We start from the raw sequence: 24598 nt of genomic DNA on the forward strand, positions 1-24598 counted from the left end.
ATATGTAACGAGCTGGGCAAGGGGCAAGGAGCTGCATTTTAGCCGACCTACACACTCAAAACAAGTAACTAAGAGTTACAGCACAGGAAAAGAAGCAGCAACTGTCTTTAGGACCTGAGCCAACAAACTATTAACCTATATTAATTTAAAATACGACATGCCCAGGCTTTGCGCACAGTCAATTAGGTGTTTCTGCTTTGACATTTTCAGTGTCAAAAACATTCACAGTGGGAACAGAATGACGAAACTTACAGTGCACAGCAGCAGCTTTGAATAAATAATCAGCCTCCCTTGTTTGCAGGCTGTTTTTACCCACTCCAAAGGTGTCCTGTGCCAGGCTTTGCAGTGATGAATATGGAAGCTCATTTCCCCCAGTTAAAGAAACGGACAAGATGAAAACTAAGCTTGATGAAAAAATATCCCTATGGTATGTCATAATTATTAGAGAAAAAGCCATAATCATGAGATAAAAGGTAGAAATTATTAAATAAAAAAGTCATAATTGAGATAAAATTTTACCACTAAACTCATAATTTTGAAAATGATGTCTTATTCCATCAAGGCTTAGTTTTCAGAAATGTTTTGTCCCTAACTGGCAGAAATGGGCTTCCATAGAACGGATCATATCAGGGCAACAAATAAGTCATGTATGCATGTGAGAGAAGCCAGTGTCTTCTGGGTCATTGTGATGCTAAAGATTTTTTTAATAACAAGATTTTCAAATTCCTTTTTGAATGTTGTTGCCTCCAGTAGGCCTACGCATGACTATAGTATTTATAGAATCCATGTAAGAAAATTTTCCACCCTGAAAGATGCTGGTAGTCAGTGTCAATTAGCTTAAAAGCTAAAAGGGTAAAAGTTCAGGATGTTGCTTGTTGTAACGTAATCATGTGCGTGCATGACAGCATGTGTATGCACACGCGCATGTGTCTGCTCAGGTGTGCTCCAGTACTTAAACAAGTGGCACTACACCCCTGGTCAGAGGGGTTGTGCTTAGTGTAACTGAGTTATCAAGCTGCTGAAGCAAGCTCAGAGGCTGTGAACTGGGACCATAGCGCATTGCTATCATCAATTACCATATAATCTACCTCATGTCTCACTAACATGTAAGAAAACAGCGAGCATTATCAGAATAAACGATGACATGGCTATTGTCAGTGCTCACCACTGTCAAGCTAGTAGGTCAGTATTTGAAAATTTTGGCTGCACTGCTATTCTTAGCCACTAGCTTGCTATTAGCTTTAGGAAACAGCCTCTTAGTCCTGTGGAAGTCATAGGCAATGAGAGCAAGGGGTAGAGTGCATGCAGGCAGGCAGGTACGTAGCCATAGACCGTATTCACATGATGACCATTTTCCTCTGACATCAAGCTCAGGTTGGGAAGCTCAAATGTCGTAATGCTGTGTTAGCATTTGAGACTCATACACGTAGGGAATCTGGGAAATTATTATCATTCACTGTTTCCTGATTGATGACCAACTGAAAATACAATAATTATGAAAATCAACATTCCTGTTTGATTGTGTAACACAATAGGATAAGAAAGGAATAATTTATATCCAAAATATCAACGCACATCTTGTACATTTAAGCCTGTAAGTGAAATACACTCAATGTAATCAGTACAGTAATATTTGCTCCAAAGTGGTTGAATGCTAACGTTAGCTAACAGGTTATCAAATATGTTGTTTTATCTTTAAATATGGCCCAATGTCCTTCCAGATTTTAGCTATCATCTTCTCCATTGCTGATCAATTGGTATGGCTATCAAGTGCTAAACAAACAATTTGTCATATTCCATACATTTGTATGCCCTGCAACCTAGAAAACAGCAGCATAACATTATCCCAGCATTTGAGCTTCCCACCCTGAGCGTGACATAAATGGCCACTGTGTGATTATTGTGTATTGAACGCTCTCATAGCATTTGGTGCAGTATCCATATTCAGTTCTTGATCAAACTTCAGAGTTTGATTGATCAATGCCAACTTTCTCTGTGGAAATTCACACAGCCACCATCCGTAATCCCCCATCAGAGATCACAGGGAGAGGAGGTTTCTTCATCAACATCTAAAAGGTTCATCTTCCGCTCTGAGAGCTCAGGCGAAAGCATTAAGCATTCCCAGTTTCCTCCCCAATCCTCCACAGAGTCAACAATTCCTCCCATCAGCCACTCAATCCATTCTCCTCGAGAGGTCAACGGCACTGAACCTGAGTGACAGGAGGAAAGTTGTGTGTCATTGGGTCTGACAGGAAGTAGCATGAGTACACATGAGACTGTGCTTACATCTCATAGCAATTTAGGCTCCACTGCCAATAAAAGCCTTGTGTAGAAAATACTGAGAAGTAGTAACGTAATTGCCGAACTGCTCAGCCTACTTAAAAGAGCCATCATCACCACTAGCCTAAGTAAATAAAGCCTATAACCACAGCTTCACACACTAATGCAATAAGAGAGATAGAAACAAAAATAACCAACTGTTACATATATGTTTACTCTGTCATCTGTCTTCTAGACTCCAAAAGAAATCAATTGATCTTGAAATTCACTTCTGGGTCTTCTCTGCCTCAACTGCAATGAACATCTATTAAAAGTCACGACTAGCTAGCGAGTCAGCTTGAGAGATGGCTAACTTTAGCTGGTACTAGCCAACTCTCTTTCAAAGCCAGCTATGCCTATATCTCTCAAATGTAATATTTATTTTCACACGTCAGATAGGGAGATTGATTCTTTTCTAACTACTTCCGCCTTAACCTTAACCTTAGCCTTAACCTTAACCTTAAGTGATTACTAAGCTAGCTTCTTCAGTAATGATGCACTGTTGATTTCATTCTGCAACTTTTGGAAGAAACCATTACCAAAGGGAAAGGGGGTGTGATTTTTTGAGGTATGATCTATGACATATTTAAAATGGTACATTTGCCTCATAATATAAAAAAATAATATTAACGCATTATAAATATAATTGTAATAAAATATCCTCTCTCCCCTCTTTTCAATGGATCAAATGACAACAAAATGAATTTACTTTATCTTAAAAAAAAAGAAAAAAAAAACTTTTTGAGGATTTTTTAAAGATGGAACTTTTTTAAACAATAACATTGTTATGTTACTCATGATTGTCATTTGGTTGCATTGCTGCCACTGACCAGTTGTGTCCAAGTTGAGTGACTCATGTTGACTCATGTCCTTCATTATTCATGTCATTTATTTTGCATTAATATTTAGATTTAGCTTAAAACTTGAACAAATCTTGATTTATTTGTCCTGTATTTTTGCTTCAGATGGTAAAATTGGATGGTGGGACAAGTCCCACCCACTTCACCAATAAATTAGTAGTTTGGACCCCCCACTTTTCCTACGTTGAAAATGCATTGGTCTATCTACTTGGTGCTGTTTTCAGAGCACTGCCTCTGTGCTTCATTAGCTATTAAATCCATCCCACTTGCCTATTACTATACTAATACTAATACTAAAATGAATGAAACTCCATACCACATTTTCACTGCTACCTTGCACCTAGGCAGATTGACATGTAGACTGAGGCATTATTATGGATCCAAATGATCTTCTGGCCAGACCCGCCCTAATTCGCTTCTGATTGGTTGGCTCTGTTGCTTGCATTCTTTATGCTTGACTGAAACTGTTAATTCGCCCACAGTGGCTCTAATAATGTCTGTTTCGGCAGTTTATAAGCTGTACCTTTGCGGGTAAACACACCAGTCTCTTCGGCCTCTCTTCCGGTCTTCTGCTGCTCCTCTTGGGGTCACTCATCCTCCACTCCTCCACTCTTCACTGAGTGTCTCTGTAGAGCAGACAGGCAGACTGCCACCAGGCTGCCCGGCTGCTGCTCTGCCACCCAGCCTGTCTGCTTTACTGAACAAGCCCAGAGACCCTGCAGCAGCAACAGCTTGCTATTTGTTTTATACAAAACAAACACAAGCTCGGTGCATTGACACCAGACAGCCACAAACATACAGTTACAGGCTGACTACACTGTATGCGTGAGCAGCGCATCCCAGCTGACAATGAGCTTTTTAATATATTCAAATATGTGATCTAGGGCACTTCCTCCTGATGAAATTGAAAATGTTGGCCATACCCATAATTTTCTCATGCTACTCTAGCTTATCTAGATAAAGTATCAAACCACCTGTTAAAATACTGTTACGACCCAGGGGTGGGTCTAGGCCTCTGTGGGTGTGTCTGAATGAATGTGTGAGTGGATGATGTGTTGCAGGTGTGGTGCCGGATCCAGCCCCGATTGGTCCAGGCAGCATGAGGGGGACCATATATGGAGGAACATCTGGGCCGGTCTCTGGTTATCCCTCCTCCACTCCCAACCCCGTCTGTTTTGTTCAGTTTACACAGGCAGCAGTAGGGGTGGACTGTCAATTGCTTTGTCCTTCGTTTCTCCTGTTTTTGAGTAAGTAGGGAGGTTAGACTTTGTATTTTGGTTTTCTCTTCTTTTGCAGGTCAGCCTCGGTTCTTCAGTTAGTTGGGTTATGTTTGTTATTTTGGCTTTGGCCCACCCCGACGCCAATGCTGTTTTATGCCTAAGTTGTGCATCATGTTCTTTTTACTGTTTGTAAATAAACCATTGTTTGTGACATACGCCCAAACCCGCGTCCTTTATGGAAGAATTATCCTATCTTTATTCAAGAGCGTAGATTTTCAGTTTGAGAGCATGATTTCATTCCTTTTCAGTGACACAGCTCCTTCTCGTGCTCAGATTTATTCTCCACACGCTCACATTTTGTGCTCGCACTGAGATGTTTGCTGCTTTCTTTCAAAATGTGTGCTTGAACTCAAAAATCACATGCTTGTGCTCACACATCTTCTTCTTGCACACAAAAATTCCGCTCGCATTCAAATATGTCCTGTGCTCACTCAGATCTAAAGTCTGCGCGCTCAAACCTAATGTGCACGCACTCAGAACAAGCACCTCCTCTCAGGTTGAGGAGTCTGCTCAGACTCAAGGCTGTCCCTCCCTGCGCTCAAAATATTAGGCTCGTTCGAGATGAACTGCGCCTCGCCTGGAAGGTGGACAAGACCAGGCGGCAGCAGCAGGGGGCGGTGACAAAAAGCTGCAGTCAAGTCGGACAGTTTCCAGCCGCCGTCAAAGAATATACAGGAAGTCACAGAAATATTTCCATCCTGTTAGATCCATCTGTAGGCTACCTGTAGTTTGCAGAACACGTTCGGATAGCTATGGCTGAAGAAATTGCGTATGCACTGTCATTTATAAATCATACAATCCCTAAACTTAAGAAATTGAACTACTGAATTAACAGTCCAAACGTTCTCACAGCTATATAGGCTACACATGGGGAGGACAAGCAGCAAAGGTTTCTTATAATCTTTATTTATTGATGTATTTATATTTGTAATTATATACAGTATATATGTGGGAATATGTGTGTATCTGGCATTGTATTCTATCCTTTGTTCTTTTTGTCTGCCTTGTAAAGCACTGATTGCTCGTTTTGATAAGTGTTATATAAATAACCTTTATTATTATTATTATTATTATTATTATTATTATTATTATTATTATCAACCACACAAAATATGTTTGTTAACAGATTAAACCTTCATTGCACAACATGAGATTCATATAATCTAGCATTAAATATAACAATTACACAGAAAATTAGGATTTTCGACAAAACGTAGTGTTTGTAGTCCTAACTAAGAGCCAATCAGCTCTTTGATCAGGCGACAGCCAGGCGTTTCCCATCATGCCCTGAGGTCTTAGAGTCGGTGGAAAGCAACTGCGGCGCCTGGCTCCTAAAAACTGCGGCCGCCTTGATCTCGTGAGGTTATCGTTGCCGGCGCGTGCATGACGTCAGAGCAAGTCGGGATCAAGTCAGACACAAATCTAACCAGCATGCATTGTGCGGTAGTCGCCGGTGATCGATTCTGCACAGGCCTGGCTCATCTCGAACGAGCCTATTGTGTTTCACCAGCCAATAGGGAGACAGCTAGAGTGTGGACCAATCAAATGACGGATGCCGCCTTGGGTGCGTTCCTTCGCACTTTTTTTGAGTGCTCCGTAGGGGCGGGCATATGGTCTGTTTGTAAAACTGCTTCTCTCAAAATACACCTCTTGATAATGAAGAAAAAAGCTTTTCTGATTAGTTAAATTAATTAAAACAATGGTCCAGAATTGGTACAAAGCTGCAGCCTGAATCTCATAGCCAGCTTGATAGTGGTTTAGTAAAGAGCAGTGGTGGAATGTGTAAGTACATTTACTCAAGTACTGTACTGTACTTTAGGATGTCCTTTAGTAGAATTGTAGTGGCATTTTCTGACACTTTTTTCACTTCACCACACTTCAGAGGGAAATATTGTACTTGTTTCCACTGCATTTAATGTTTTACAGCTATGGTTGTTCAGATCAATATTTTATATGTACAATATATGATCAGCTAAAACTAACTATACATTCTTCAAAATCAGTGAACAATCCACATAGAAAGCGTCAATTTTGACTTCAGCTCAAAAATTCAGTATATCAGCAATCAGTGGATTTTTCACCTCCTAAATCAGTATCAGTAGGGGAGAACGGGGTAACATGAGCCACTTTTTACATTTGATGATTGTAATAAAAAATAAAAGTATATTAGCTTCAAATAGTAGTTATTATATATAGTGACAAAATCAAGAAATTCTGATTCTCACAATTTTAAACTTTATTAATGCCATAGTAAAACCATGTTTGTGTCCCGTTATTCAACGTTAACTACACATTTTTCAGTAACTGTGATCTTTGTGTTCGCTACAGAGAGACTACATATACATGTGCTTTTGGTATATGCATAACATGTTTGTGTGTGACTTAACCTGAACATCTTTTGCTCTGTCCAGTTTTCTGGAATAGAAATGCCATTCTTGCTTGCTAACTCAAATGCGAGTTCTCTGTATTTCAAGGCAGTTAGTCCATGAAACTGGTCTGCAAGTTTCTTGATGTGGCTGGCAAGTTCCAACTACATGTTATCATCAAAAATCTGATGAGCTTTTGCTAGTGTGGCATAACCTATTCTGGGAACTTCTCCTTTAGCTGTTTTATCAATAAATCTCTACAGTGTCATTCTGTCGATGTTGTGGCCTTTTGCCACAGACTGAATGGACCTCCCCTCTGACACTTGCCTTGCTGCTCTCTTTAGATCATCCAAAGAAGCTGAGGCCCTATTTGTCTTTCTTTGGTATGTCCTTGCCATCTTTATCTAATCTAAAATATCTGAAAATAATACTTAAATACACAGATTACACTGTAGGTTTAGCTGAATTAAACCTTTGGGGGTAAATTGAGCCACTGACTCAACTTGCCCCCACCCCAGTAGCTCATTTTACCCCACAACCTCCATTTTGTCAAAACTGTTTCACACAGTAGCTCAGATCAACAATTATGCTAAGTTTATGACATTGTTTTGTAGCTTACACTGACATAAATTAACATGTAATAATGTCCAGAACATATCTGTTTTGATTAAGATACAAGACTCACTTTAAAGACATGGTGAATTTACTTTGAATGACAAAAATCTTTTTTTTTTGCTCTAGTTTGCTTATCACTCTCTCCATGTAATTGAATCCAACATTGCTTCACTAATATGAACTACACTTCCTTAATTGGTGGTCACATGATGACTTTTTTTTATGTTACCTAGATACAGGGGGTGGCTCATCTTACCCAGTGGCTCGTCTTACCCCGTTCTCCCCTACTGGTCTCAAAATTCCCATATCAGTCGCACTCTAGTTTTAAGCAAATCTGGCTTCAATGTTTCAACATGGTGAGGTTGGCCTGCATTCTCTTTGTCCTACTTTCTCTTTCACTCTTTCTGTCTCTTTATTTGCTGACTGGCCTCCATCAATCAACTGAAAATGGGATTTTCTGGAAGCCCTTGACATTCACATGATAAGTGCACTGATACCGAGCTGTCAGTAACACATCAGGAAGGAGAACAGCAGCCCTCTGCCTGAGCAAGGCCATGAGAATATGGAGGTTATCACAGCTACCAGTGTTTTCCACATGAATTAGATGACATACAATACATAGTGAAAGACGTAAGCTAACAGATACTTTTGAGATTTATAAAAAGAAAGTGAGATAAACAGAAAGACACACTTATTTCCTTAACTTACAAATAATATATCAGACATAGCAGCAAACAACAATGAGTCCATGCAGGGAAGAAATGAACAGTCTTGCAGAGTGGTGCACACAGTACAATCTACTGCTCAACGTCAGCAAAACCAAGAAGCTGATTGTTGATTTTAGAAAAAGGAGACAAAGACCCTTGTCTACATCAGTAGAGTTGAGGTGGAGCAGGTGAACAGTTTTTTGGCTTCTCAAAATCAACATTTGTTGAAACCTATCATGGTTATCACATACCACCACCCAACTTTAAATGGCTAAAATCCAGATAAATAAAAACAACATCACTACTGACAGATAAAATGTTAATCTTATTATTATACTTTATTTGGTGTAATCTAATGTTTGCAGCGGGCTTCAATTAATTTTGTGTTTTTGGGTCAGGCATGCTGCCAGCAACATGGTGGTCAGTTTAGCATATTAATTAGCTTTGCTAAGCTAGCTAACAGGCTTATAGGTTGTAGTTGCATGATTCAAATAATGCATAAAATCCGGATGGAGGATGGAATTGAAAAGCAGAATGGATGAGATGGAGTTAGTTGTTACTACAAGTTGTTGTTCAGTTGTAGGTGTATAAACTCCAGTAACCGATAGTGATCGGTGATTGTGCTTCATATGTATCACTACATTTGTCATTATGTGCCCTCTATCAATAAACCTTTAAAAGAAGGAAGGGAATTATGTCATCATTCCACACATGGTATCAGACTTTAGTGCCAGTTCTATTAAAGTCTAAGGGAGATAAATGGATGAGCGGCCGAAAATGCAATATATTTATGCCGTATGACCTTTGATGACAAAAATACCTCTGCAAAATAGAAAAACACACTTCATTATTATTGAAACAATGCAAAATGGTACTAGGATCCCAAGTTCCCTTAAATGGCTGACTTCCTGCACAAAGTGCCACTCTGCCCACCATGCAGATATTATGTAAAATAATTCATAATTAGGAATCTTAAATATTTAAAGAGCATTTTAGCTCACATAAAAGTGAAACAGTACAAACAAAATTATTTTTTTATAATTATTTTTGACATTTTCACTAAAAACATCTGGAAACATGGTGAAGAGATTTAAGATGAATAACCTCTTTGTTCGCCAGACACCAAGAGATACATTCTGTAAATTATAAAGCATTTTTTAAACTGGGTGTAGCAAGAATTGGTGCTTCAGGTTGTACAGGGTATTACTTGCTCTGTCAAGGATTGTTTCACACTTTGATGACCAGGAAATCAATGGTGAACTACTCCAGAGTATCTATTCCCACTTGTCCAAAGCATTTGAAAGTGCTCGAGACAAAATAAGGAGTCTTTGCCTTCTCACATTTCTCACTAATGTGACACCAAAGCAGGGTCTGACGAATACACACTGCTGGCATGCAGCAGACAACCACAACTGCTAGTTTCCCCGACAATGTACAATGCAGGTTCCCGCTGTTGGCTGCCGTTTTCCTGTGATGCTAAGCAAACAGGATGATCACTCACTCATCTCTGTCCTTCAGAACTTCAAACTGTTATTTCAGACCTGACAGAGAAAGTCTTTATTAACTTCTGTCAGTCTCAAGTGCAGCCAAGATCCAATTCTCTGCAAGGTACACATCACTCAGGACCATGTTGTTAGTGGGAAGGGTGGAGCATTACAGCTCCAGATGATTTTCCAAACTAATGTGGCCAAAATTTTGATTGAAAACATTCAAAAAGTGAACAAATATTATCAACAGGTTGAAGAAACAACAGTGTTGATGTTATGTCAAAGACATATGTATTATAGACTATGTATTTCATTGCAGAGATATCTACTGAAGTTAGCATGCTAACTCATAATGCTAACTCTTGTCTCATAATACCACTTTGTACCTCAAGAGTTGGTAGTCTGATAGCCCCCATAGATTAGAGATGAAAAAGCAGAGAACTTGTTACTTAGTATACATATCTATTTTCCCGAATAAACAGAAACATATAACTGTACATGTTGGAATTCAAGTTTCTGTCTTTTACTGGACTAAGATGAGTTTAATTGCCTCAATAACTTATCGTAAAACACACCACATTCCAACCTGACATAAACAAAATAAAACTCACCAAAGTGGTCTTGGTTTGTCTTTCCACAATCACTTCTGGTTTGGTTGAAATAAATATTCAATTCACAGAGTAAGATGTGAAAATAGCCATGTTCGCTGGGAGGCATCTGAGCCAGGTCGAGCTGATCCCCAGTGACCGAGGTGACTCCTCCCGTCATCAGAGTTTGAGGTGCATGCAGACTGCATCAGATAATATAGCCACGCTTCATAGATGACTGAGCTACCTGCTAATCGCTAAAGCTAAAGATATAATGTATTGTGAGCAGCAGTTTGCAATTATATTGCCTCCTATAACTTAGGAGCTACTTTCTGGCCATTTCTTACAAACTACACTTTTAACATTTTAAGATATTCAACCTATTTACAATGTTTACACTTGCAATTTTCAGGATGAATATCTCTGACAGCTCAATGTTAAACATTAAGTTAATGGGACCTTGCAAACTCCTTTAGCTGTACTCCAAATACTTTTTAAGTTAAGAATTTTCAAAGTTTGGCTCCTCTTAACTGAATTTGAGCATTTTTGTGATTCTGTGTTTGTGTTTTTCTATGCCTCATCAATCGCTCATTTGCACTGGATTGGGTTGAAATTTGTCCTGAATATCCAAGAGACCATAAGAAACATTCAATATTTGAATATTCATTCAAATAGTTGTTGCTGGGTGGTTAAAGTAATCAAATTATTAACAGGAAGTGGGTTTTTTTTACCAGAACAAAGAATATGTCATAGTTTTCACTTTCTTGTAACCAAATTTTGCTTCTGTGTAGTATTAGTGTAGTTCTATCACATCTAGAAGTTATTTGGTCATATTCATTGCATAAAAAATTGACTATGTATGTGTATTCCAAGCCTCACCGATCACTAATTTTTCACTGGATTGGGTTGAAGTTTGTCCTGAACAAAGGAACTAAGGAAACTTGGTGACTTGTATTCATTCAAGTAGTTGTGGCTGAGTGGTTCCAGTAATCAAATAATTAACAGGGAGTGTTTTTTTTTTTTTTTTTACCTGAATGAAGAGTCTGACAAAAATTGATTGATTGATTGATATTGATATTTTATCCATCTTATATCTTATAGCTTCAGAGCTGAAAAAACACTTTTGGGGTTATTTTGACTGTAGATTATTTCAAAGAAGGATAGTTTTACTATCTTTGAAACTCATTCATGTGAAGTGTGGATTTTCATTGCATAAAAATAAAAAATCATACTTTTTTGTAGGCTGTAATATCACATTCAGTGGTTTTATTTCATTGGTTGATATTTGTACTGTGTTGACTTCAAGGTTTTCTATCTGTCTGATAGTGGGTTATTGAACCTGTTTTTCATTGTGTTCTGGACATTTTCAAGTTACAGCTTGAAATGTTCGGGGCTTTTGGGAGAAAAGGACAATATAGAGTAGTTTAAAATAATGTTTTCTGTTTAGAAGAAATGTATTGACGTTTTAAGTTGTTATCTTATAGATGTTTTCTATAAGATGATAGATAAAGCACTGATATAAGCCATGGCTGTAGGGGCCCCAACTTGAAGGGGGTATAGTCCGGTAAAAAGTTTTTTCCTTATTTTTACCTTAAGTTTTCCTCCTTTTTTTCCATTTGAACGTTTCCAATTATTTTTTTCTTTTGTTTATGATTTTTTGTTTCATTGGTTTGGGCCAAGCTGATCACCACTGAGATGCTGCACACTTCCACTGCTGAAAAGGAATATACAAGAAACTGCAGTTGAAGAGTCTCTTTGTTGCCTCCAACGCTCGACCAACCCTATGGGATAGACCTACATTATACTACACAGAAACAAAATTTGGTTTGTTCGGGTAAAAAAACAAAAACAAAAAACACTTCCTGTTAATGATTTGATTACTGTAACCACTCAGCAACAACTATTTGAATGAATACTAGTTTCCTTAGTCTCTTGGATGTTCAGGACAAATTTCAACCCAATCCAGTGAAAGATTAGTGATTGGTGATGCTTTGAATGCACATACGCAAAGTCACAAAAATACTGAAATTTAGCTCAGAGGGCCAAACTTACAAAAATCATACATTATAAGGTATTTGGAGTACAGCTAAAGGATCTTGCAAGGTACAATGAATTGTAGTTCTGAATAGAAGTTTTAACATGACTTTTTTTGAGAAAATCTGTGACATGAACTGGCAAAAGTTCTGGATTTTGGGTGAGTTGGCATGGAATGATGCCTATACATAGTGGTATTCCAGATATTTTTTTATGTATTCGCTGGACAAAGTAATCTCTCGTTAAACCCTTTTGAACATAAGTTTGACTTCAGAAAGTTGCTAGTTTTTATTTATTTTTTTAATAATACTGTAGAACACACAAACTATTTGTGGAAACAGGTAGCATCGGACCAATAGTGGCAGTGATTGTTCGTTGTGAAACAAAAAACATAAAAAATAGTCGCTCATTACTACCAATCATTGCAGGCTGATAAACTACAGTGGGCAAAGGGAAACTCACTGAAAATATAAACCAAACACTTTTTTTTTGCTCCCATTTTTCACAAGTTGAAGTAAGATATTTGACATTTTCTACAGACAAAAAGTATTTCTCTCACGTTGGATCACAGATTCTTGCATCTGTGCATCTACAGTATGAGTACTTCATGTCTCTTATTTGTCGTTTCCTCGCTCCTCGCTTGAACTGGAAGTCGATCCTGTCCGCCATCTTGCGGGCCATCCCAATTCTCTTTTTTGTATAGCTGAAACACCTCCTTAGTTATTGATTGGACGCTGCAGCGGATCAGACTGATCTGATACATCACAACACGACTGGAGTTTCATATTAAGGGAAGACATCAAGATTTATATTTTGTTTGTTTTCTGATTCACTAGCAAGTTCAGATGTGTCTACCTTAATGTAGGCAAACAAAAGGACCACAAACAACTTTCTTCACTTATTGGATACATTTTTCTTTTCATGGTCTGTTTTAAACACGTAAGGCTGATCATTCCTGAGCGTTGGGTTTCATATGTTACATCATTTCAGTTTTCCCTGAAACATTTTGCCTAAAAATAGCTTCCAGTGTCCAGAAGACACCATAATCACATTCTGGGTTACCAAATGATGATTTCACAATGAGAATATCAATGCAGAGGCAAATAATGAATAAATATATAAACACATTCTGCGAGTTGAAATGGTTCCTGTGCTTCTTAGCAGGACACAGTATAAATACACAGTACACAGTATAAATACACAGTACACAGTATAAATACATACTGCAGCTTGTTCTTCATATGCAGCTGTTTGTTAAACAGGTAACAGACAGAAAATCACAGGCGCAGTTTAAACTGTGGGTTCACAAAAAAAAATCCAGAAGAAGTTTAATGTGTATACAGAGGCTTCGTTTGCACAAAAATAAATATTCAGGATATCAGCAGGCGCATCACATCCTGACATGTCCAATGAGTGATAAAACTGTGAGAATGAAACAGGAACTGAACTCACACAAACCACAAAACCAGACAGCAAAGCAGATACAGGTCCAGCTGTTTCTCCAGAGATCAGCCTTTGAAAAAATAGTGATCATCCAGCAAAACTGTTTGTCATCCGCTTCAAATATATTTAAACAGATATAAAGGACAGGATTGGTTATAATGTAGACACAGACAGCAGCTGAAATAATACAGAGTACTAACTGCAAAATAATTCTGATCTTTTATTATATTATTTCTTTTATTTTAAGCCATTCGTGAATCAAGTTCATCACAATCTAATTTCCAAGTGTAGATCAAAACTATATTACCATAACTTTAATCAGGTAAACGTCTGAACTGATTACACTTTAAACTGCAGACACACGTTTGATTTTTTCACGGTGATGATGGGTGGATCACAGGTTTATTCATGGACAGCCGTCATAAGAAACGTCAGGCTGCAGAGGAAAAGGACGTCTCATTTGTCTTAAAACACATTTTCTCGGTTCCCTCTCCTCCCGTGGTTTCCTCGCGTCTCTCCCCTAATCCTCGGTGGGTGGGACTAAGACGCAAGGAAAGGAGGCAAGTGAGGGAATCGTGGAAACAATTTAAGAGACATGGAAAGTACCCTATGTACAAACCGTTTAATGAGAATGCGTTGCAGCTGTGTTAGTGAGCGCTTCTCCTTTGCCAAGATAATCCATCCACCTGTAAGGTGTGGCATATCAAGATGCTGATTAAACAGGATACACAGGTGTGCTTTGGATTGGTCACAATAAAAGGCCACTAAAACGTGCAGCTTTATCACACAACACAATGGGTGCTTCTCATTTCACCTAAATTACATCCACGTTTCCCTCACTTGCCTCCTTTCCTTGCATCTTAGTCCCGCCCGCCCAGGATTCGGGGAGAGACGCAAGGAAAACAGGGAGGAGAGAGGACCATGGAATTATATTTTAAGACAAATGAGATGTCCTTTCCTCTGCAGCGTCACTTTGCGCACAGTTCTGTGCGCAAAGTGACGCACTTATATCGTTTCTTATAGGGCAGGTACTGTGATGTTTTCCTCATTAATGAGGTGTATTATTTCACCCACTAGCAGCCCATCTGATATTTATCACAATGTTTAGTTTTATGACCTGGACGCCCAACACAGATTCCCCATTGTGGCCATAGATATACCTGTGAAAAGAAAAATGTTTCTAATAAATGAAGAGAGTTACACACACACATTGGGACTACAAAAGCTCAGTCCGTAGGGACTTGGCTTGGGACTCGAAGGTGGCCAGTTCAAGTCCCACTCGGACCAAAAATAGTATGATGTGGACTAGTAGTGGAGAATGCTAGTTCACATCCTGGGCATTGCCGAGGTGCCCTTGAGCAAGGCACCGACCCCTAACACTGCTCATTGGGCGCCATGCATGTGGCAGCCCCTTCACTCATCTCACTCATACATTGTGTGCCTGTGTGTAATGTGAGTGAGAAAAAGAATTTCCCTTGTGGGATTACAATAGTACAATTAAATTAATTTAAACTCGGTGGTGAACAAGAAAACAAACAAAATATCAAACTTGATGGTGATTCACTTGAGTTTAATCTATTATCTGTCTTCACTCTGTATGAAACTCCAGTGACGTTGTGATGTATCAGATAAGTCTGATCCGCTGCAGCGTCCAATAACTAAGGCCGGTAAAAGACTTCCGTGTAGGCGGCTCCTGTGTGTCCTCGCTCATCACTCCTCAGAGATCGCTCCTCTCTCCTTGGAGCACAAATAAGAGAATTGGAATGGCATGCAAGATGGCGAGAGAAACGACTTCCGGTTCAAGGAGGAGCAAGTATAAGAGAATTGAGAAGCACCTACAGACACAGATGTCACAAGTTCTGAGCGAGTGTGCAGTTCATATGCTGACTGCAGGAATGTTCACCACAGCTGCTGCCTGTTAATTGAATGTTGATTTCCCTACCATCCGTCTAAAATGTTGTTTCTTAAAATATGACATTGCTCTCTCATTAAGCATGTTTGGGATGCTCTGGACTGACATGTAAGACAGCCTGGTTTCTTGCTGCCAATATTCAGCAACTTTACACAGCCACTGACAAAGAGTGGACTAAATCCCCTGTATGTAGGTCTGATGTGAAATAAAAATGCAAATCTGAATAATGAAGTCTTTATTTCAGTGCCAAATAAATGTCATGTTTCAATATAGAACTGCATAATTTAGAGTGGGCTTTTATTGTGACAGTCCAAACTACACATGTGCACTTATCATTCTGTATATCATGCTGTTTAATCAGCATCTTGATATGTCACACCTGCCAGATGGATTCATTATCTTGGCAAAGGACAAGTGCTCACAAACACAGATTTTAACACATTTGTGCTCATAAAAAAAGTCACAAAAGTGAAGAAATGGGAGCAAAGACAAAAGTGATGCCTTTATATTTTTGCTGTTTCTCCATAAGAGAAACAGCCCTCTGCACTCACTGTCATTTTATTAATGTCTAATGAGTGAGAGTGACATTTAACTACTCCACCAAGTCCCCTGACCATAATCCTACCTCTTCTGCACTGGGAGGTAAAAACTGATGGAGCCAGCGTAAGAGAGATTGAGGTCAAGACCTCACCCAGAGAGAATACAATATATAATAAATTGTTATTTTACATTATAGATTAAGATAAAACTTTATTGATCCCTGTGTTAAATGCACAAGCTGTCCAGCAGACAAACTTTGAAAAGTAGTTAAACCACCTTTACCAGCTTCACCTTAAAAGTTATGATCACATAAATGCATCAAACATTATAATCAAGTAATATTATTCTCATATGCCATTTTGCATTATGAGTTCTTTTACTTTTGGTACTTTAAGTAGGCTATATTTTTATACTAATACTTTTTATACTATTACTTAAGTACAAGATCTGAGTTGCCTACTTCCACCTCAGTATAATACTGTAGTAGCCTACTTTTCCATTTAAGTGTGCAAGGTGTTTATTCAAACATAAGACCGAAATGTTAAATTGCTATATTAACGAAACGGACTGCACGTCTGAGAGGGGCTCCAGTCAGAGTTCGGGAAATCAATAATTGTCTCCATTTAAAGTGAGGGGATCTTTCTGAAACCCCATAAGGACATCCGAGCCGCTGAAATGAAAATGGGCGCTTGATAATTGAGTTTGAAAAGATGCCACTGCCAGTGTTACTATCAGGCAGAGGCCTGCCACAACCTCTGACCATAGACATATTAATACAACTTTGATTACAGACTCGCACATGTCTTGTGGCAGGAACCTTTACGCGGCAATCTCAGCTGTTGGTGAAGGCCGACAATACTCGCACGGCAAAAGTCTTAACTCTAACCAATAGGTTAAATAGTACAAACATTTTGATAATAATAAATAAATAATCATTTGTTTTTACCACTGTGCTTAGTTACGCCCCCAGGTTTACACTGCGGATCAGTTTGTCACTAAATTAATTAGGTATTTAGATTATCACACTGCGCTAATAGTGTTCTTTATTTCATTCACATGTTCTTAAATGTCGTATTCCACATAAAACCTATATTAGATTACTTACTTGGTAATTCAGCCGTCTGTCTTTAGAGACAGAGCATCAGTACTGTGCTCGGTGCTGGCTCCATCGAATTCCATCTCAGTAATTTAGCCGCTTTTTCCATTCTCTTTTCATTACTGGTCCACATTTAAACGCATTGTTGCACCACAGTGTGGGGTAGGCTACCGCTTGCATTAAAATTTGATGCTGGTCAATCGGCCAATGAGAGCTGTTCAAAGCATATCAAATATTAATACTTTAATGCCCCGCTGAGGTAAGTAAGTCCCAGTGGCTTTTTAAAGGAGAGGAAATCAATGAGCCACATGGTTTGATTTTTCATTTAATTGTTGTGGAGTTGGTATGTTCGTGTCTTGGGAAAGCAGCGGCATGGTATGTCAAGTGGGAATGCGCTGTATAAAATGCCGCTCGTTATTCATGTCAGTGATTGTTTCCTGAATCATGAATAGTTTTAATGAATGTAGCCTAATGCTAAATAAAGACTTGTTTATTTGTATCATTAAAATCCCACTGCTACTGTTTCGGCTGGGTTTAGTCCTCAAGATGCCACGAAACAAAATATTCCAGCAGCATTTGCGTCTGTTCCCACAGTAACAAATGAAGACGCTTCAGTTTTTGCAGCAATGTCATCACTCTGAACATGAATTAGTAATGCGCCAGCTCAATAACAATAAATGAGTAGCCTACATAATAACAATTATTTTTAGCGCTCTATACTGTATAATTGGAGCCCATGAGATGGATGTTTTAAGTTTCTCAATTTAAAAAGACGGTGTTTAAGCCTAAATAGTCCTTTTGATTTGGAAGATAGTCTGTAGAGCATTGTGGCGGATTCACTGAAATAATGGAATTTAGTTGCTTCAGCTGGATACATTTCTTGTACAAATGTTGTCTTTTGGAAGCTTCACAATGAGTTAAATGGATGGACGGACTATGAGACAACGAGCCCTTCACAATTCCATCCGAACATTAATTTCCGTGTTATTGTTCTGTTTACTCACAACTCTAAAGCTCTCGTGTTGTTTCTCTACATTCCCCAACCTACCTGCTCAACACACTGACACTTATTTCTACAAACAGCCCATCAAAACACTATTGTGTACACCATAATGTAAACGTGTTAACGTGTCTAAAAGCAGTTCAACTGTAACCAAGTGTACACTGTGCAGCTGTATGAAAAATGGCCAAAAGTAAAATGTTAGAACACCAGTCAGGCTACTCAGCAGTAATGCCAAAACGAAATGTTGATCAGCTTATCACTAGTTTGGACTGAGCACTGTCATAATAAATATGAATTAAAAGTAAATTATGCTTGGCTATTAGTCCTGTCTGTTTTATTGTTGTAATCGTTAGCTCAATATACTTAATTGACGATACAGTTGGTGCAGACAGATGTGTTTCTGCAGTCATTAAGATTTTAGAAACCGCCGAGAAAAAAGTTAAATAAATGAATAAATAAATAAATGGTCTCAAGAATTTACAATAGATATTCTCAGTAAGGCAACAAGCTATAATCCAAGAATAAAATTAATATTATCTGTTTGTTGTTTGTTTGTTTGTTTGTTTTTTGTAAATATCTGTCAATAGAGAAAAGAACATCAGCGGAACTTAACTGCTCGAAGAGCAACAAACCAAAGCTTTAGAATCAAATAAAGTCTTGCGTGTGTGTGCGCGCGCGTGTGTGTATTGTTATTGTGTGTTATTGATCTTATCCAGCTGTTAATCAGTGTTTTATGACGTGTGCCATTAAACCTCCATAGAAATCGTAGTCTTTATCCAATAGAGTCTCCAGGCCTAAAATTGTGTCCTAATCTCGCGCTGTCTATTTGGTAGTTTGATTGATGTCCTCCCACAGCACTGGGGGGGGGGGGGGGGGGGGGGGGGGGGGGGTACTCTGTGTACTCACAGACAGCCCACATAGCATAGCACACAGACAGCCTCACATATGACCGTCAGCACTAGATAACGACCGGAGCTCAAGCAGAAGAAGCCCAAAAGGAATAGTCCAGCGAGCGGCGCGTGGAGCAACCTCTGTTCCTCGCGCCGGAGCGGGGGGTCGCGGTGGCCATGGATCACATAGGGATACTGGGAGCGCATCTGCAGCACCACACGCACGTGGAGCCCATCAGCTTCGGTATTGATCAGATCCTCAGTAACGTGGAGCAGAGCTGCATGCTGGGCGTGAGGATGCACGAGCCGGAGTACGGTCAAGCGGCCTATAACAGCAGCGGGAGCAGCGGGGGCTTCACCTGCGGTAACAGCGGATATAACGGCACCGCCAGCTCGTGCGGAATGGCCTCCCTCGGCGGGGCTTATCACATGAACATGGGCGTGAATGCCAGCGGGACTAACTTGAACGCCGCCGGGGTCATCCGTGTCCCTGCGCACCGGCCTCGGAGCTGCGGGAACCCGTCCGTGCCGCCGGTGAGTGGGACCATCAACAACCTGACGGCGCTGACGTTCCCCTGGATGGAGAGCAACCGACGCTACACCAAAGACAGGTTCACAGGTAGGTAATACAAAATAAAATAAAATAAAACAAAATAGTATAATACAATATAATATCAATATTCACACATCTACATTTTAAAAACTAAAAATATTTTGCATTTTAAAAATGCAATTGAGGCTGTAGCTTTTTGTTTTAAATAGTTTGACTAATCCTTTTGCAAATTTAACACAAACGATATAGCTTAGAACACATCCACTGACTAAATTCTAAAAGCTCCTGTGTGTATCAGTGAGTATTGACTCACATGATATGGTTATTAGTCAGTAATAATTAGAGGTAGCTCATCAAAAGGATTCTCATTTTTGGCACGTTTAGCCTGATTTTTGCCTCTGCGACCAAAAGTTTCAAATCAAATCAAGACTAGTCTAAAGTAGCCATGTCAGGGGCAAATCTGTCATATTTGAAAAACCCCAAATAACATTAAAAATTACAAATTAAAAGACTATAAAAGGGATATTGTCTAGTCTTTTTTATAACGACACATCTCTGTATGTATCAGAACAGTGATAGGCTACTGTAAGATATTGGAGAGTGAATTCCTCCCTCTTGTGTATTGTTATTAATCCTGCTTTATAGACTGTGAGGCCTCTTTAAGGCGTTGTTTGGTCTTTAATAATGATGCGCGGTATTTGTTGTGTGTAAGTGTGGTGCTGGAGCAAGTGAGTTGAAAAATAAATCTGTCTCCTGTAAAGCTCAGCAGTCGTCTTCTCTGTGCTCTTCACCTGCTCTGCCTGCAGGGCTGCCGCTCCACTCCGCTCTAAGCTTTTATCGCAAAATCACTGCATCACGTTTGCCATGTAAGCATCCAGGGCAACATTAAACACACGTCTCCAATGGTGTCATGGGGTAAATAAACAAATGAATTCACGGGACAGTGAATTATGCAGTGTAACACTTTCAATACAGTCCTGCATTGTTTTTAATAGGACATAAGGCTGTAGACCGTCATAGGGTTGCAGCAGTATACCCATTCACTTTACCAGGGTATGAAAGATTGATTAGTTATCATAACGTGTACGCTACATTTACTTATCTACAATATTGAAATCTACCAGTTTTATTGAAAAAATATACATATATTACAAGTTTATATCAAGTTTTTGTTCGTAGTAACATTTTTGTGAAATAATAAAGTGTTTATCACCCAGAAAATCCCTCTGTTTTTATTCCTTCAAGGTTAATTGTAAATGATGACAATTATTATCATAATTATTATTATTATTATTATTATTATTATTATTATTATTATTATTATTATTATTATTAATATGCAATACTGTGATACCGTGATATTTTCTGATAGGACGTCACAGTGAAATTCTTATACCATTGCAACCCTGCTGTTTATATTAGAACACTATATTTAATACTTTCCAGATTAAAGGTTTTAGGTTTCTCTGGGAGCTGTATCTTGCAAGATGCCTGTGCTGCTGCTGCTCCGTCAGCGCTTTCATTCTTATTGTCTGCTGGTCTTACATACCCTGCTTTGACCTGTCCTGTCCTGCCCTGTCCTGACTTGTACTGTCTTTTCCTTTCTGGTCCTCCTGTACTGTCGTGTCCAGTGTCCCTCTCACCCCTCACTGTAACACGTCGTGTAGGTCATCCCTACCAGAACCGGACGCCTCCTAAGAAGAAGAAGCCTCGGACGTCCTTCACCCGGCTGCAGATCTGTGAGCTTGAGAAACGCTTCCATCGGCAGAAGTACCTGGCGTCTGCTGAGCGGGCCGCCCTCGCCAAGGCCCTAAAGATGACAGACGCGCAGGTCAAAACCTGGTTCCAAAACAGACGCACCAAATGGAGGTGAAATTATGTCTTTATATTAGAAGGTACAAGGTAATCTACTGGCGGTTATACAACACAGAGGTTGCATAAGGAATGGCATAATGAGGTAGGTAGGTAGGTAGGTAGATAGATAGATAGATAGATAGATAGATAGATAGATAGATAGATAGATAGATAGATAGATAGATAGATAGATAGATAAACTAAACTCTGTAGTTATAGTCAGGACAGCACAGAGGAAACTCTCAAGAGGAAACAGCAGTGATGGAGCTCAGGAATCGGGAGATTTCAATAACCCATTAAGTTAAACTGTACTCTCGCGCGAGCATCGCCTCTCTTAAGGGGGGGACGCTCTTAATGTTTCTGTTGCTGGAGTCCATTTCAGGTTATGTCATTAATATGTTCCTCATTAATGATTCATTTTTTCACCCATCCATACTCCATCCCCTATTAATCACAATGATAGTTCTTATGGCCTGGTAACTTTTCATGTCATTACAATAAAATATTATTTCATTGTGTGGCAGCAATACGCTTCCGTACTGTACAGATCATATGGTGACTTCGTAAAATATTTTGAGCGCCACTAACCCCACACAGAGGCCCGGCATTCTTTGGGTTGTAAGCCCATTTGGTTTTTAAGTGCCGTTCGGGGTCCTCCAGTGTTTTTTTCATGAGGAAAATGGTTTTAACTGACTGTTATATCACCACCTAAATTTAAGTACACGCAATGTGAGGATTATATATATTAATAAGTGACTGTTTTTATCTCCCTCTGTCCATCATCATGTGTGCCATTAGCTGACAGCTCAATGCACTTTTACGCTAAAATATAACAAAAACAAACACATATTCACTCAGTTGCCAGTTTATTAGACAGATAGATAAAACTAGTCTAATACAACAGTCTTCTATAAATCCTTCCTTCATGAAGGTTATAATGTTTTTATTTTTGTTTTTTTGTTGACTCAGCTGTATTGTTGTTGCCTCCTTATGCACAAGGAAACATGGAAAGATGAACCAGGCTATTGAAAATTGACTAAATAACTATAGTGTCACTTAGAGTAACAACAGCTCCTTTCTTCATTAAAGAAATAAAATACTTTTAGCCACATTATAAACTTCCTTGAATGTGTCATATAAATGTATTTAACATTATAAATGGATTCAGTATTTTCCATAAATAAGATTCCCGGTTTTGGTGTATTTTTTTGATAGAATAATATTTTCATAGACAAAAGGTAACAAACATGTCAAGTTATAAGACTGCAATAGTATCTCCATAATTGTCATATTTTGATCCATCGTTTTACAAATTATTTCACCTAAAAAAATCCTACACGGATACAGAATGCGCAAAAGTTGTGGACACTAAACAAAAATATGGGCCTGAAAAGACTAATCAAAACGGTCTTTCAAATACTGAGCATTTTTTCTGCATTGTTATTAAGGCCTTATTTTTTCCTTATTTTCCTTATTGTCATTTTGTTATTTGCTTTATTTCTAAAAGGCATTACAATGTAAACCTTATTATATGCATTTCTCCGGATATTTCAGAAATCGTTTACGTAACATTAGAGAAAATGCTTTAAAAATGAGCTGACAATCTGATGCGACTGACTGCGTACATTTCAGTATGCCATTTGTCTCACACACACACACACACACACACACGCACACACACTGATACCCAGTTACTGATACCCAGTTATTGGACTGACAGTATATTTGTGTTGGTGTGTCCTTATACTACAAATGTAGTTTTTGTTTTAGTGTGCCTGTTATTTTTGTTTTGTCTTGAAGACGATAATAAAGTGTTTTGTAATAATTCAAAGATTGTGAAGTTACAGAGGTAATCTTATTCTGTGCAATGCAGACACTTGCATGATACACCCAGGCCTACATATGTGTCATCGCCTCCGCTGTTTCCTTGTCGCTGCTGCAGGCGACAGACGGCGGAGGAGCGGGAGGCGGAGCGGCAGCAGGCCAACCGGATCCTCATGCAGCTGCAACAGGAGGCCTTCCAGAACACCATCAACCAGCCGGTCACCCCGGACCCACTGTGCCTGCAGAACAGCTCTCTGTACGCCCTGCAGAACCTGCAGCCCTGGACCGAAAACACCGCCAAGATCAGCAGCGTGTCGTCATGCGAATAGAGCCAACGCACGGGCAGAGACATGGACTGTAGCCCGCTGAGGAGCGACGTAGGCCTGTAGACGAGGCTCGATGCAGGACACTGTTTAATGAAGATCGTCTCCTCTTTTTATTTCCCACAGACGCTTGGCTACACCTAACAACAAACACGTTCACATGGGGTCCCTCAGCACCGCTCCCATAATGGGGGTCAACATCTGTATCATTCGGAGGTCTGGACTGAATCCCTGCTACAGCCCTGCAGGGAGCAGACGGACGTGCTGGAAATATTCAGGGCCATCACGATGAACAATGAGCGCCAGAGGAGCAGGATTTGTTGTATTATTATAATTTACCCATGAGGACTCCGTGTTTCATAAACAGCACATTTTCATATTTGATGTCTGACAGAAAGATGTGATGTGTGATGTGCGATCATCTCTGTCATCACTGTCTATCTGTGTTTATCTGCCATGTTAATGGACTTTTTACTCAACTACAAAACAGGGCACTTGTTTTAGCACCTTTATATGAATTCAAACATAATCCTACACGTTACCTGACACAATGAAGAGGACTCTATGTGATGATTTACAGCAGCATATGGAGGATATCTGTCTATTAAATGATGTTAGAATTTTGAAATAATTGGGCCATCAGACATCGTATTAAGAGAAAAATAATATATACTGGCACTTTGTGGCTACATCTAACAATGGCCACTTCTGACCAAGGTTTATCACATTTCACCTTTCCATGGACTTTTATTTTTGTAAACACTTTACAAACTGTATTTTCCTATTTCTCTCTCACCACTGTGCTGTGTTGTGTTTATAAGCAGAGCATCTCAGACAAGAACAACCTGACCAATCACAAAGACCATTCATGTGGCCAGTTATTTACTTTTTTTTATCCTTATCTG

The 24598-nt window shown here is 39.2% G+C and overlaps 1 protein-coding gene across 1 annotated transcript; it reads left to right on the forward strand.

Moving 5' to 3' along the window:
• Nucleotides 1-19316: 19316 nt before the first annotated feature.
• tlx1 (T cell leukemia homeobox 1) lies at nucleotides 19317-24033 on the forward strand. The gene is made up of 3 exons (XM_073482377.1): nucleotides 19317-19758; nucleotides 21360-21561; nucleotides 23489-24033. The coding sequence occupies exons 1-3, from the start codon at nucleotides 19317-19319 to the stop codon at nucleotides 23697-23699; spliced, it is 855 nt and encodes a 284-aa protein (XP_073338478.1). The 3' UTR covers nucleotides 23700-24033.
• The last annotated feature ends 565 nt before the right edge of the window (nucleotides 24034-24598 follow it).

Source organism: Pagrus major, chromosome 15, assembly GCF_040436345.1.
Source record: "Pagrus major chromosome 15, Pma_NU_1.0".
NCBI classification, from domain to species: Eukaryota; Metazoa; Chordata; class Actinopteri; order Spariformes; family Sparidae; genus Pagrus; species Pagrus major.